Source organism: Gossypium arboreum, chromosome 1 (assembly GCF_025698485.1).
Source record: "Gossypium arboreum isolate Shixiya-1 chromosome 1, ASM2569848v2, whole genome shotgun sequence".
In the NCBI taxonomy this organism is placed as follows: domain Eukaryota; kingdom Viridiplantae; phylum Streptophyta; class Magnoliopsida; order Malvales; family Malvaceae; genus Gossypium; species Gossypium arboreum.
This window is the reverse complement of record NC_069070.1, coordinates 52,356,823-52,370,971: the sequence shown is the minus strand read 5'-3', so window position 1 is coordinate 52,370,971 and position 14,149 is coordinate 52,356,823. Positions and strand designations below refer to the sequence as shown.

The window sequence follows — 14,149 nt, the reverse complement described above, 5'->3', positions numbered from 1 at the left end:
AAAGATGAACAAAGCCTTTTCTTTTTTTTTTTTTTTTCTTTTCTCACTTGCACGGCAATGGGGAGGGAGGAAAGCCTTCACACACACACTTTTTTTTTTTACTCATGCACCTTATTTTATTTATTTCAACATAAACCACTCACCCAACATGTTTCATGACATGTCTTGCCCATGCTTCCTTGTCATGGCCGGCCACTAGCACTTGGGGGATTTTGACATGCAAGTCCTCCTTTTGACTACATGTACTATTAGGTCCTTATAGATTAGCCTATCATTTTTCAAAAGTGACATACAAGTCCTACTAACTGAATTCACATGCAATCGACTAAACCGAAGCTTGAAATTTTTACACATTCGTAAATACATATTCTAGACAATAAATATTACGTTCAAACATTTCGGTGACTCGGTTTAGTGGTCCCGAAACCACTTCCCGACTAGGGTCAATTTTGGGCTGTCACATGGTATAAGTCAGTATACCCTACAGGTTTGACACGGCCTAGTATACGGCCTGGCACATGGGGGTGTATGGCCATTTTTAGGGCACACGGCGTGTGTGTTGGCTGTGTGACCCAAGTCAGTGAGTTACACGGGGTTGGACACGGGCGTGTCTAGTGGTCGTGTGAGACACATGGCCTAGCCACACGGGCGTGTGTCCCCTGTTTTGAGAAAAATTTTCAAAGTTTCGTGAAAGTTTCTAGAGTTACCGGTTTAGTCTCGAATCACTCCCAAAGTATGTTTAGGGCCTCGTAGGCTCGTATAAGGGACAAATTGATTGAGATTAAATAATGAATGCTTGAATTGAGAAAATGTATGCTAAATGTATATTTTATAATTTTGTAAGTCAGGTAATGCTTCGTAACCTTATTTCGGCATTGAATACGGGTGAGGGGTGTTACAGTGTCGTGACATCCCTTGGTGTGTGTTGCAACATGGTCAACAATATGCTCTTAAGGTATTTTGAAAGTCGTGTTATGACATCCAAGCAATATGTTGCAACAGAGGGAGTATTCCACTGACTTTTTGGCCTAAATCGACGTCCTACACACTCAACCAACATGTTAGTCATCCCTTAGGCCCAAATTAGCCTAAAATGTCATAAAACACTCCTAATCACTCAATTTACTAACTACATGCTTGGAATGAAAACTTAACAAAAGCATTACTTGGTTGTTAAAAAACAAGCTCCGTAAGTATCAAAAAGGACCTAATTTGCCACAAAGAATTATGGCAGATCAAAAGTACCCCCAACTTTTTAACACAGGTAAGTTTCGTGGATGAGATTTTTATAAAGAGGGGAGAGTTATAACACCCAAAATTTTCGATTTATTGTATACAAATATATTGAAAAATTTAGTAAAATTTTGGTATGATAAAATTAGCATTTTATAGGGATTAAATTAATTTTAATTCATTAAGAAGCCTTTAAAAAAATCTTAGCTAATTTAATTATTACCGGCCTAATCAGGCAAAAATACAAAATTAATGGTAAAATAGTAATTTTTCCACCGAGGATATTTTAGATATTTAGAACATAAATGAAATTAAATATTAGATTAATTAGAGACTTTTGGTGATGACTGAGTCTTTTATTTAATTTTAAATCCTTAAACTTCAAATTTTTGTCACATGCTTAAATAATATTAAGTGTTTGACCATTTGACTATATTTAGTATTATAAAAGATGTTAAAAGAAAGATGATAACATCATCTTTTTCCTTCTATACCAGCCGACCATAAAAAGGGGGAGAAGGTTCTCCACATTTCTTCATCTTTTTCTTTACTCATTTCTCTTACTACTAATTCTCACCATTTTTCATCACTTTCCATCAATTTCTTTTAAATCCATCATCATTAAACCTTTATTGAGCATTATCCCTCATAATTTCCATCATTCAAGTGTTTTAAGGTTTGAGCCCTAATGTGAGAAAATGTAATAGGAAGTTGAAAAGAGGTATTCATGTATAGATTTTATAGTTTTCATTTCATCCATGCTTAGTCTCATGTTTATTGTGTGTTAATGGTTATTTATTGTTCATGAAAGAAATTGAAGAATGAAAGGAGGGTGCTTGCAAGGGAAAGGAAAAGCTTGTTAATTAAGGTAGATTTAGTCTTCTCCAACACTTTCGAAAATTTTAGTGTTCTAAGATATTTGGAAAACACATTAATTTACTTATTTTGAATTAATATTTCTTCTAATTGAATTGATATTATTATCAATATGAATATGTTATGGTATGTTAACGTCTTAATGCTATGAAAGTGTGATTAATGACAAGAAAACAATTTTGTAAATGATTTTCAAGTTAAGTTTCTTGTAGATAAGTTAATATGAGTTTGACACTTGATTTAGTAACTTAATGCTATGGTTGAAATTATTATTTCATGATATAGTGTTTACTGCCTCGAATATTGTTTCAAACTATAAACTTGGTTAGAGATTTTTAACATTGGCATTCCAGAGATTCTGAAACAAGCCCTAGTAGCTTAGTTAAAATGGTTTGGATATTGGCATGACAATAGGGGACTTCTGTTACTAGTGCTATGGTATTTTGTTATTAGTACTTAGATACTTCGGTTACTAGCACTTTGGTGCGATTCTGATCTGGTTTTCGAACACTCACGCTTCAGCGTTTCTGTTATGGTGGCTCTGGCCAATTAGTCCTTAACATCCCCTCTTTATTTATTTAGGCTTACTATGGGCTGAAATCAAACTATTTTTGTTATTGTATAAATGATTTCTTGAACTTGACAGATGTTATTATTTATAGACTGTCATTTTGAAAACTAATTAGGTTTTCTGATTTCTAAATTTTTTAATAGATATTATGAGCATTGTTTTTCAAATGTTTTACAAATTATTTATAAAGTTCGAATTATTGTTTAAAAGGTAAGTATATATGGAATTTTCATATTATCTTACTAAGCTTTATGCTTGATGCGCCATTATTTTTTCCAGTAGGTCTTCTGAATCAAAGCTCGGTGCTTTTTGAGAATCACAAGCAAACACCATTATCAACATTGAATGGTATGAAATATTTGTATTTGCAATTGATACCTAGTGGCATGTACTAGAAAACTCATTTAGGGATGCATATATAAATGTTTCATATAACTATTAGTTGTAATAGTTCTAATTTGTTTATTTTTTATTGACCTTGAGCCAAACTTTATATCTTTTGAATGTATGTATACAAGCCTTGGTTTTCCATGCTTTAGATTGATTTTGTATAGGTTTAACAGGCTAGCTTAATATCTTGGTTGTTATGACATGTTATACCTCATTTTGAACATGTTATATGAGCGTAGATTGCGACTTTTGATCTATTTTTTGAATGTGGTTTGTAAAAGTCTAGTTTGTGGTGTTTCAGTGTTTGTTCTCGACTAATAAAATGCGACTTTTAATATCCCAAAGATTGGTTTTTGTTATGGTTAGTGGTTGAAGGCTTAAGAAATTAGTTACAATTCAAGAAAGGGTGAACTTGTGAAAGGTTGTAGTGCCGCCTAGGTGGGTCCTTGTCGAACAATCACTTTTAGTTAGTATCACCTAGGCGGTGGCCTGAGCCATGCCTTAGCGAAAAGAAAAACTAATAACTCCCAAAGATTGGTTTTTGTTATGGTTAGTGGTTGAAGGCTTAAGAAATTAGTTACAATTCAAGAAAGGGTGAACTTGTGAAAGGTTGTAGTGCCGCCTAGGTGGGTCCTTGTCGAACAATCACTTTTAGTTAGTATCACCTAGGCGGTGGCCTGAGCCATGCCTTAGCGAAAAGAAAAACTAATAACTCCAATACCGTTTAGGCGGGAGCTTTGACCACCCAGGCGGCAACTTAACGTACAGTTAATGCTTTTGGTTTTACTTAATTTCTTATAAATTCCTTTAATAAATTAAGTAACATCCTTATATTTTACAAATTACCTAGTTCTTTTGTTTTAATCGACACTATAAGATTTTTGGATATTTTTTTTGAAGGAACAAAACTCGTTATGGATAGAATTTAAATATTTTTATATAATTTTATAAATTTTATCATTTATTTTCTTACATAAAGTATTGATTTTACTCTGAAAATATCCTGTTAGCGTCTCATGCTTGTACTGACTATTGGGACAAGTGAGGGTATTACAATTTTTTGAATAAGATAAGTAAAAATATTTTTGTTTGAGACAATTTTAATTAAATAATATTGAAAAGGGAATAAAAATATTAGTTAAAACATAAAAGTAATATATTTGGTTAATAACTTGTAATACAAAAAATTAAAATTAGAATATTTATAATTAATTAGCAATATGCTAAAAAGTAAACATCAAATCTATATATTTAAGAATATAAATAAATCATATATTATATAGTACATATAATCATATATATAAATTGTGTGCAATTAGAATTGAATCAGAACTAAATTGAAATAGAGATTAAATTAAAAAGATGAGAAACTATGAAGAATCAATTCAAAATTATCTCATTTTTTCCACAAAAAAAAAAAAAATACATGGATCCAAGCAGGTTGACATGCGGGTCCTTTTAAGTTTTATTCGAGAAATGGTTTACATGTTAGTTTCGTTCCTAGATTTATTATTATTATAATTATTTATTTAAGTTGCTTATTATCATATGTAGGTAATAGTTTGAATTTTTATTTGGAATTGTTATTTAAATACATGTGATAAATATGTTTTATACAATTTTGTAATTAATCCTCAAAATTATTGGTTACTTGTTCTCAGTGATAAAATGTTGTCAAATTCAGTGAATAAAATTTTGCTTTTTAATAAAATTAAAATGTTACATCACAAATTTTCAATTAAATAAATTCATGTTGAATTTAATTTTAGGGTGAATTCAAACTTATAATATTCAAAATCCAAGACAACATTGATTTAATGTATTAATTTTGGACGTTATGAGAATGCATAATTGATTCTCAAATTTGAATTTTTTCTAATTTTTAACGTAAACCTAACAATTGTCATTTTAAACGAATTATCTAATTTATTTTTAAAAAATAATTTTGTAGATATCTGATCATATTTAATAAAAAGAACCGATGACGGCCCTCGTGTTCTTAGCTAAATATCATCAAGCTTAATTTCTCGGTAACAGCTACGAAATACAAACTATGAACATATTACCTCAAAATAATTTTTCTAAACAACGCCCAAAGTTTGTTGCTCAAAAAGCTAAAAACTGAAATAAAGATCATAATTTAGTTGGGCTTACTCAAATATCCCAACAATCTCAACAATGAGTTGGGAGATGTATAAATATATTGAAATTTTAAGTAAATAAACATTATGCGTGACTATGATTTTCATTTTAGCTTCTTATATTATTTTACCTTTCAATGCTTTATGCATCATTGTAAAAAATTAATTCAGTTTGAGTTGTAAATTATTGATTAATTTGGCAAACATTAAATATAACTAAAAAAGGAAGAATTTTGAAACTCAAACAATTATCTCAGAATTTAAAGTTTTCATATATATGCTCTTATACATTCTTTAAAATTTCTTTTATATATTCTTTTTTTGTAATTTTATATTGATCTTTGCTTTACTTTAATCAATGCATGTAATTAACTCTCATTATATTTGAAAAATATAAATTTAATTTTATAAATATTATTAACGTGTCTTTTAAAAAAATTATATTTTAAATTGATTTGGACCACGAGACTAATAAAGCGAATTCTTAATAAATTAAATTGATTTGAAGTCAAAAATCAATGAAGTAAAGTTTAGTGTGAAATTGTGGGAAAAAAGGCTAAATTGAATGAAATGAAAAGTATAGGGATTAAATTTCAAAATTTCCATTTTTAGCTTAGAAAGGATTAAAAAGCAATTTTTACATGGTTGTATATTGTTTTGAACCTTTATGAAGTTATTTGGGGATTTAATGAAATGACATATTCGATATAATAAAGTTAAGTGATAAAAGAAAGGGACTAAAGGTGCAATTTCTCCATTAAAGGATACTTTGGACATTTTGAGAATTTTATATCGGAAATTTTAAAATTTATTTCGCATGTGTAAAGATGAAATAAAAAAATTATTGGCCATAGATTTTGGACTTTAAAAATCATAAAAAAGAGTGGGCCACTCATTTGATTTTTTTTTGTGCTTTGACTTTGACAATTCTTTTGAATAAAAGAAAGGAAAGACGAAATGTCTTCTCTCCTCATTTGATTTTTTCCCCCTTCGTGTCGTCCACCTTCCTTAAAAGAGAAGAAAGTTTTCTCTTCTCATCTTTCTCATATTTTCTCACATTTCATCCAAAGTTTACACTACCCAAGTCATTTTCTTGTTAAAAGCTTGTAGAGCACACATTTCTAAGCCTAGTTCCATCGTCATCTTCTTCATGGAAAGAGTGAATTTCCATGATATAGAGAGAGAAAGCCCGAGTTAGTACGAAAAAGTAAAAAAATAAAGTAAGAAAATGTATTTTGTCATATTTAAGATTATTTTACATAAGTTTCTCAAGAACATGATATTTAGGTGTTATGTATAATATGTGTTTTAAAGAGAAAGAGTCGAATTGTGGGTTATGGAGATTGAGCATGAAAGAGGAGTATTGGATTAGTTAAGTAGAGGATTTTGGTGCTTTTTTTATTATTATTTAAAAAGAGGTAAGTTCTTAAAAAACTATTGTAAGTGAATGAAATAGTTTAATGAAAATGAAAGTAGAGATAAGTATGAATGTGTTATGGTTTTAGACTAAAATGTGAAATAAATTTTTATGGTATGTTGGTGAATATTTAAATGAAAAGTTGACTTAATTGGTGGACAAAAATAAAGTTAACAAAGTTAATAATTTGATAAGGAAAATGATAAGTATGACATAAAAATGAGCTAGTAAGTGAATATGAGTGAAATTTATATGATGTTATGTCACTATTAAATTCATAATTTTACACACAAAGTCTAAAATCTACAATTTTGCACACAAGTATCGAGATTTATAGCCCAAGTCCCAGACTTATTAGCTAAGTCTCGATACTTTGTTGTCCAAGTCTCAAGACTTGCAATCCTTGCACCCATACAAAATATTTTATCAGTTTGAACCACTAGCAACCCGTTTTATGCCTCAAAGAAATATTCCAAAATGATTTTTAAAAATGAAATTAAACTTCTTGAAGGTTGAAATGTGTTTTAAGGGAAATTTTATTAGATTCTTAAAAGAAAAACTTTGCAACCGGAGGTGGGATGGGTAAAGGGTGTAACACAAATAACTCTGTAGATATAATACAGCCTCCGAGAATTTGTGATTCCCGCCAAAATTTAGGCTTGGTTATTGGTTGAATTCTTTACAAATTGAAACCGACTATTTTTAATGCTTTGAATAGGAGAATTATTGATCATCCTCTCCTCAAAATCTTATATACACATATATTATTTGCGCATAACTGTGAATATGTATATGATACATTTCCCTGTTTCTCTATGGTCAAAATTATCCCATTAAAAGAAAATTAAACATGATATATCATCCCCACCTCCAACGTAGACGCATGGGGTACACTTAACGCATAGGTTGATAGTCGGCTGTTTCTTCTCAAGAATTCATACCCGTAGTTAATTACAAGCTTCTTTATCAGGCTAGATCCTTGCTTGGCTTTGACATATGAGTGCCCTAGTATGTATGCTATCCCAGCTTCCCTAGCTTCCATAAGTTCCTGCAACTCTTCCCTTGCACCAGTATCTATCTCCGGGCTCTTTGGCACAATAAACCGTACTCTTTTTCTCAGTTTTATTACAGGTGGTGGTGACCATATCTCCTTCAACTCTGATGGACCAGCTGCCTCTATTTTGTCTGCATCATCCTCCCTCATCTGAACCCCTTCTGTATGGCTAGAACATGTTCCGACGACTGTCATTTTATCATCATCTTTCACCAGATCTTCATTAACACTACCAGGAGCAACACTTTCTGACCGTATAAACTCCGCTATACTGCAAACAAGATCTTTCTCAAACTCCATGTCATCTTTATGAACATCGCGATACCCGTATCGTACGATGCACCTATAAAGCCTGTACTCCCTAGGTCCAATATGACCGATCAGAAACCGTTCCTCAGGTTTAACATGAGGAACTGGGACAGATTTGATGCAAAGAAAAACTAGGACCTGATGGAAGGCTGGAAGGTTGGTGACAAAGTGGGAGAAGATTGCAGGGATTCCAGATACGAGCTCAGTGTGGACAAGTCCAATCCCACGAACCCGTACTATGCCTAGACTGGGACCCAAGCTAAGTAGCCAGTTGATGGATACCTTGTTTTGAACATCGAACTCATATTTTTTCAGTGTGCCATAGTGCCAAACACACATGATTATAAGGAAGATGAAAGCAAGGGCAATCGGAACCCAGGCCCCTTCAAGGAACTTGGTGAGGGAAGCAGTGAAGTAGAGTGCTTCGATTGTGCCAAAAAAGAAAACGAAGCCTATTGCCAAGAATACACTCTTTTGCCAGCATAAAACAATTACCAAAGACATCAGGCAGGTAGTGACCAGCATCACAGTTATAACAGCCAAACCTGTCCAACAAGAAACACGAAGAGTCAAAATTACTAGTACAAATGCAGATTCAAAAAGACTATCCAATTTACGTTTTATAATTCAGAATATGTTTTCAAGGAAAGACGGATATCAAATATGTAACATTGGTTCTCAATATTAAAATAATAAATGAAGCAACAAATTCCCTACTCCTGTCTCCTATTGCCTCAAACACCAATAATTTAGTGCCAAACTTTCAGGCAACTTTAATTATATCAAGACCAATCCATGTAGAATTTCCTTAGATTTAGGAAGAGGTGAATCGTTTTCCATTTCTGCTTTCAGTCTTGTATATAGGCAATGTCATGATCTCAAATCCACATATATGGCTGGAAACAGAAAACATCCTTGTCTATGTTGCACCAGTATAGATGCTCGCAATTATTATAAGTTGCTGGCACTTTAGTGGTTAGTAGAGTTAGCATGGGTATTAAGAATTTAACCCATAGCTGCTAGAAAATAGACTCTTTATGATTATGATTTGTTGGCCTCACCAGTGCTCCTGAAGGAGTGAAAACCAAAAGATGAAGGTGATGAACCGGCTTAATAGGATAGGCTAGGACTTCCCGTTTACTAGAATGTCCATCTACTGGAACTACCCTTGAGGTAAGCTACCTTGCTTAACCAATTCCACTAATCTTACTACCTCATATCTGTTCCCTTCTTCTCTATCTCCAGGACTTGCCCTTGCCATTTAATGAACTCCAGCCCTTAAATGAAGTATGGGATTTCCTTTAGTGGATGCCATGCAACTCTTAAAAGCAGATGCTGAGAGAAAAGGAACTGAAGTTGTTGCAAATTGGCCTGATGTAGTTTAGATCTCTATCGTACATGGGGAATTTTCAGACATACCAAATGCAATCTATCAATAAAGTACAGGTTTTGGTGGGTCCAAAAGAAAGACCATATGTTTCCAGTTTCCAAATATGAAGACATGGTTCAGGCTAGAATACCAAGCTAAGACACAAGATGCTCTGAAGCCCCAAGTTATACAACCAATCAAACACATTTATGGAGTGGATTGTCATACCTGATGCATTACCCATGCGCCTCGTGTCTCTAAAGCCAACAGTAACTGCCAAGCATAACACCATCAGGAGCCAGTTAATCTCAGGAATGTAGATCTGACCATGGATTTTGGATGATGTGTGGATTATTTTGACTCTTGGGAAGCAACCAAGGGAAGAGCACTGTTTGATGATGGAGAACGTTCCAGTTATAATAGCTTGGCTTCCAACTACTGCGGCAAGTATGGCTATAACCAGAACGGGCCATCTTAACTTTTCTGAAGCGATAACGTTTTGATAGTTGCAGTTAGCTGAAAACTCACCTATCATCCAAATTAGACTGTCAAGAACAACCTAAGGTACCTACCTGGTACAGATACATAAAATCCAATTCTGTAATCACTTTCGATAATATGATGCTGAGATAGATAGGCAGCTTGCCCCATGTATGCAAGAATCAAGGATGGATAAACCAAAAAGGTGAAAGCAATCTGCAGAAATGAGAATTCCCATTAGATAAAAGCTGTTAATCACAGCATAATTCAAAAGAGAACAATAACCAGCAAGCATGCAACTATAGAAATTCTTTTGTCTAACATTAAATGCTTCTGATGCCTAAAATTTCATAAAAGAGTTATGAAATTCTCAGTTGGTAATTGAAATGCCTGCATGTGTTTCCTAGAAGATGTGTAGTTTTCTCCTGAATGTCAAAACTACACCACGAAGTAAAAAGTAATTAAGATGACATTGTCAACCAAAATCATAATTCAATAGTCCAAACAACTGGCAACAAAATATTTTGTTTAATCATCCATGAGACAGAACAGTTGGCTCTTCTCAACAACTCCTACCACGGCAACTAGACTTGTCAATTCTAATCCTAAACGCTGATTTTTTGAAGTTTGACTTTGAAGTTCAAATCTCTTTGGTATAGAAATTGAAAATTGAGATAACTTTGTTGAATTTGATTAAAAGTAAACGAATGACTACAAGGAAACATTAAGTAAAACGGTTTAGTTCCAAAAATGTAAAAACGTATATATTTTTTTTCCCAATCATATTAGAAAATCAACTATAATTTAAAGAATATCAATTAAAATGTTTAGATGTATTTTTAAATATAGTGTTTTTCCCTTTTACCTTTGAATTAAATTCTAATATTATCTAACTTGATCAGATTTTAAATTAAATTTGATTTTATTTTAAAACTCAATAATCTGAATTTGAAAATACCCAAATTCAAATAACCTAAGTGTCCAACCCAAATTATCCAAGCCCAAAATGCCTTGAATCTAGAGATATTTAAACCCTAAATCATATGAACTCAAAATGATCTAAACCCAAAATTGACCCAGCCCGCCTATTTATAGATCTAAATGCTGACTTAGTGTAAAGAAGAAATCCTTAACCATGAACTAAGCATATATACCTTTATTGACAATTGTGAGAAATGTCCAAGATCCGCAAACATAGCCTCTGAACCTGAACAATGAAAATGTAAATAAACTTATAATCAATCTTTTTATTCCAAAATGGTAGCAATACACACAAATAAACATATAACCAAAACCACACACACTGACCTGTTATACACAATAAAATACCACCCAGAGACATCCAACCTCCTCTCTGGGTTTTCCTAAAAAATTTGTACATGTAATATGGAGAGAGAGCTTGATACACATGAGGATTCCAGTGAGTGATGTTATATAATCCAATGGCACTGATGCAAAGAAGCCATATTAGAACCACAGGTGCAAACAGAAAACCAACCCTGTGTGTGCCATAATGTTGAAGGGCAAACAAGCCTATCAGTATGATACATGCGACTGGAACCTCTACGTCTGCAAAATTTGTTGAACCTTCATAAGAGGCAGTAGAATGCTATATGGATGACATAGGAAGAGAAGAAAGCTGGCATAAAATCTCAAGGATCAAATAAAGAACGACTTGTATGGAGACATGCACTTGAAAGAGAAATTACAATTAGCAGTCACGGTTAGAAATTCTACTAAGACCAACTTCCAAAAGCATTTCAACGTGGCCTTTATTTTTAACATTTCATAGGAGCATCAGTAATAGCTTATTTGAAGTGCAATTAATATACTTTGGACAAGAAGAAGATTGCACAACTAAACACTTAGTTGCAAAGCTAAAAGCACATTTTGAAGATCACGAATCGTTGTTTAGTGTCAACCTGAAGCTAGGGTCCCAGCTAGCACATGAGTACAAATTCTACATGGTTCGAATAAGTTGGCTTATTTTAAAACTACAATTAGTAGGTCATTTCTTTAGGAACTATAACTTATCATGCAGGAGCATATTAAGTAACTTGATGCCAAAGTGTGTACTCATAACGTCTCATATGATTTCCCAAGGTGGGTCAGTGGTTTTGATATAAACTGAAAGTTTAAATTGAAAGCAGAGTATACAGGCAAATATATCACTAAAGAGATTCAATCTACTAGCTTGGGCGGACTATGTAACTGTATATGACCCAGTTTAGAATGTTGATTGGAAAGTCTAACCAACTTGAGGTGAAAGGTAAAAACTATGGGTCCCACAATACATATGCTTAAGGTTATGAGAGACCAAGATCGAAAAATGAAGATAATCACAGAAATCATGTGCCATATAGATTAATCGTTGAAGAACTCAACGCCAAGAGACATAATACAAACTTAGAAAAGTCTGGACAACCATCCTAAAACTTGAGAATTACTGAAGCAATCAAAAGGACCTACAATCTCACTTTGTGCTAAAATCCAGCAACACCAACAGGGATTGGCATCATGGATTATTTATCTAGAAAAAGTACCAAGAAACTTAGCCTACAAGCCGAGCTTTTGTTATCAGCCATGATTTGTCTTCTCTGGCTAGCCAAGAGTATATTTAGAAGCTACAGTTATGTGCAGCCGAAGCAAGAGAAAGGAGAAAGCATCTTACATTTATGATGTTCTTTTGACATTGATAGCTCCAGCCCAGACACCGCAGAGAAAACTGCACAAACAACCCGAAAAATCAAGCAATCCAGTTTATGACATAATTACCACAAGAAACCAGGGAAAGAAAACTGTAATCACCGGAAATAGCTGGTGTGAGGATACCATCACCAATTACCATACAGGTCCCAATCAAAGCAAGAACAAGCAAGAACCTTTGCAACACCCTATGCTTCTCTAAAGAGGATTTCAAACTTGACCCAAAACTTGATTGTGGTGCCAAACCGATACTATCCTTCTTGTACTCAATCAGCTCTTCATCTGCCAATTGGCAATTGGGCAGTGAGTTTACTCGGGCGTGTCGACACAGCAAGGAGTACAAGGCAAAAGTCCCTCCTTCACCATTATCATCAGCTCTAAGTACTATAAACACATATTTGAGCAAAGGCACCAAAGTGAGAGTCCAGAAAACAAAAGACAAAACCCCATAGATTTCTTCATTTGTCTCCGAGTGTTGAATATCTTCCTCAAATGTGCTTTTGTAAACATATAGGGGGGAAGTGCTTAAATCCCCATAGACAACTCCAAGGCTTTGGTATGCCAAAATCAATACCGTTCTCCATGATTCCTTCTGCAACAATATTAAAAAAAAAATCCAATTAGAACCCCGAATTAATGTTACTCATTTAACTCCTTGAACGAGTTTTCTTTTTCATCATTCAGTATTTACTTTCAAACTCAAATTTGTGTTTCCCTTTAATGAAAGAACATAAATGGGTTCTCAGTGAAAAAGAAAAGCGATTAATACGAATTTGATAAAAAAAAAAAGCATCTTACCTTTGCATAGTTTTGATAAACACCAGTCTCCAGATCCATGACCGAAGAGATTCAACGAATGCCCATTTGCTAAAGAAGACTCCTCGAGTATATACACAGGGATACAGATGCAAACAGATGAAGTCAAGGCCAAAGATCTTTTCTTTTTTTCCTTTCTTCCTTTAGTGACAGAGTTGCTTATCAAAACTTTAGTGACAGCATAAACAAGGAAAACTTTCAAAACCCAGAAAAACAGAAGTGAATAACAAGTATAATACTTAGTAGTAAAAACTTGTAGTGATCTAAACATGAAAAATAAGGACTAGGTGCTATGATTGTTTTGCGTATGACTTGTGAGGCTTCTCGTGAAAGAAAACAAGGAGTAAGAAAGAGAGGCTTGTTGTTTGCTGTGTAGTTGGTGAGGAAAGTTTTATGGATTTCTGTTTTATTAATAACTACTAATTAAATAATTTAACAGATGCTTTTTGTATGTTTTAATTTTAAAATTTTAAATAATTGAGTATTAATACACAAAAACACAGAATGTATTTTTTTTTCCTCCATCCATTTAAACATACGTTATCAAAGTTTTAAAGCTACTTCATTAGAAGGCCAAGATAGAACTCTTATCTTTACTAACTCATCTAACTTTAGTGGTTAAATGCCCAAAAAGTAAGTAGTTTTATGCTAATTCACCTTGAATAAAATACTTCCAGATAAAAATAATAATTTGATTATTAACACTATTAAATTTTTTATTAAATTTATTAGAGGTAACATTTTGAAAGAAAATAAACTCAGTTAATAGTTATGCAACTAAAATTGA

General features: G+C 33.0%; 1 protein-coding gene and 1 long non-coding RNA gene across 2 annotated transcripts; one reads left to right on the top strand and one right to left on the bottom strand.

Moving 5' to 3' along the window:
• The first annotated feature begins 1,687 nt into the window (after positions 1 to 1,687).
• LOC108482099 (uncharacterized) lies at positions 1,688 to 3,327 on the top strand. The gene is made up of 3 exons (XR_001870823.2): positions 1,688 to 1,954; positions 2,045 to 2,101; positions 2,960 to 3,327. It is a non-coding gene; the product is annotated as an uncharacterized LOC108482099 (long non-coding RNA).
• A 4,000-nt stretch (positions 3,328 to 7,327) lies between these two features.
• On the bottom strand, positions 7,328 to 13,838 carry LOC108483723 (potassium transporter 6-like). The gene is made up of 8 exons (XM_017787284.2): positions 13,345 to 13,838; positions 12,649 to 13,138; positions 12,512 to 12,565; positions 11,149 to 11,409; positions 10,995 to 11,047; positions 9,933 to 10,056; positions 9,589 to 9,843; positions 7,328 to 8,536 (listed from the first exon to the last, which is right to left on the bottom strand). The coding sequence occupies exons 1-8, from the start codon at positions 13,381 to 13,383 to the stop codon at positions 7,473 to 7,475; spliced, it is 2,340 nt and encodes a 779-aa protein (XP_017642773.1). The 5' UTR covers positions 13,384 to 13,838; the 3' UTR covers positions 7,328 to 7,472.
• Positions 13,839 to 14,149: the final 311 nt, after the last annotated feature.

Coding starts and splice junctions, on each gene's coding strand:
- LOC108483723 (XM_017787284.2), bottom strand. CDS start 13,383: ATGGATCTGGAGACTGGTGTTTATCAAAACTATGCAAAG. Junction 11,410..12,511: donor GTCAAAAGAACATCATAAAT/GTAAGATGCTTT, acceptor CAAATTTTGCAG/ACGTAGAGGTTCCAGTCGCA. Junction 11,048..11,148: donor TATTTTATTGTGTATAACAG/GTCAGTGTGTGT, acceptor TTCATTGTTCAG/GTTCAGAGGCTATGTTTGCG.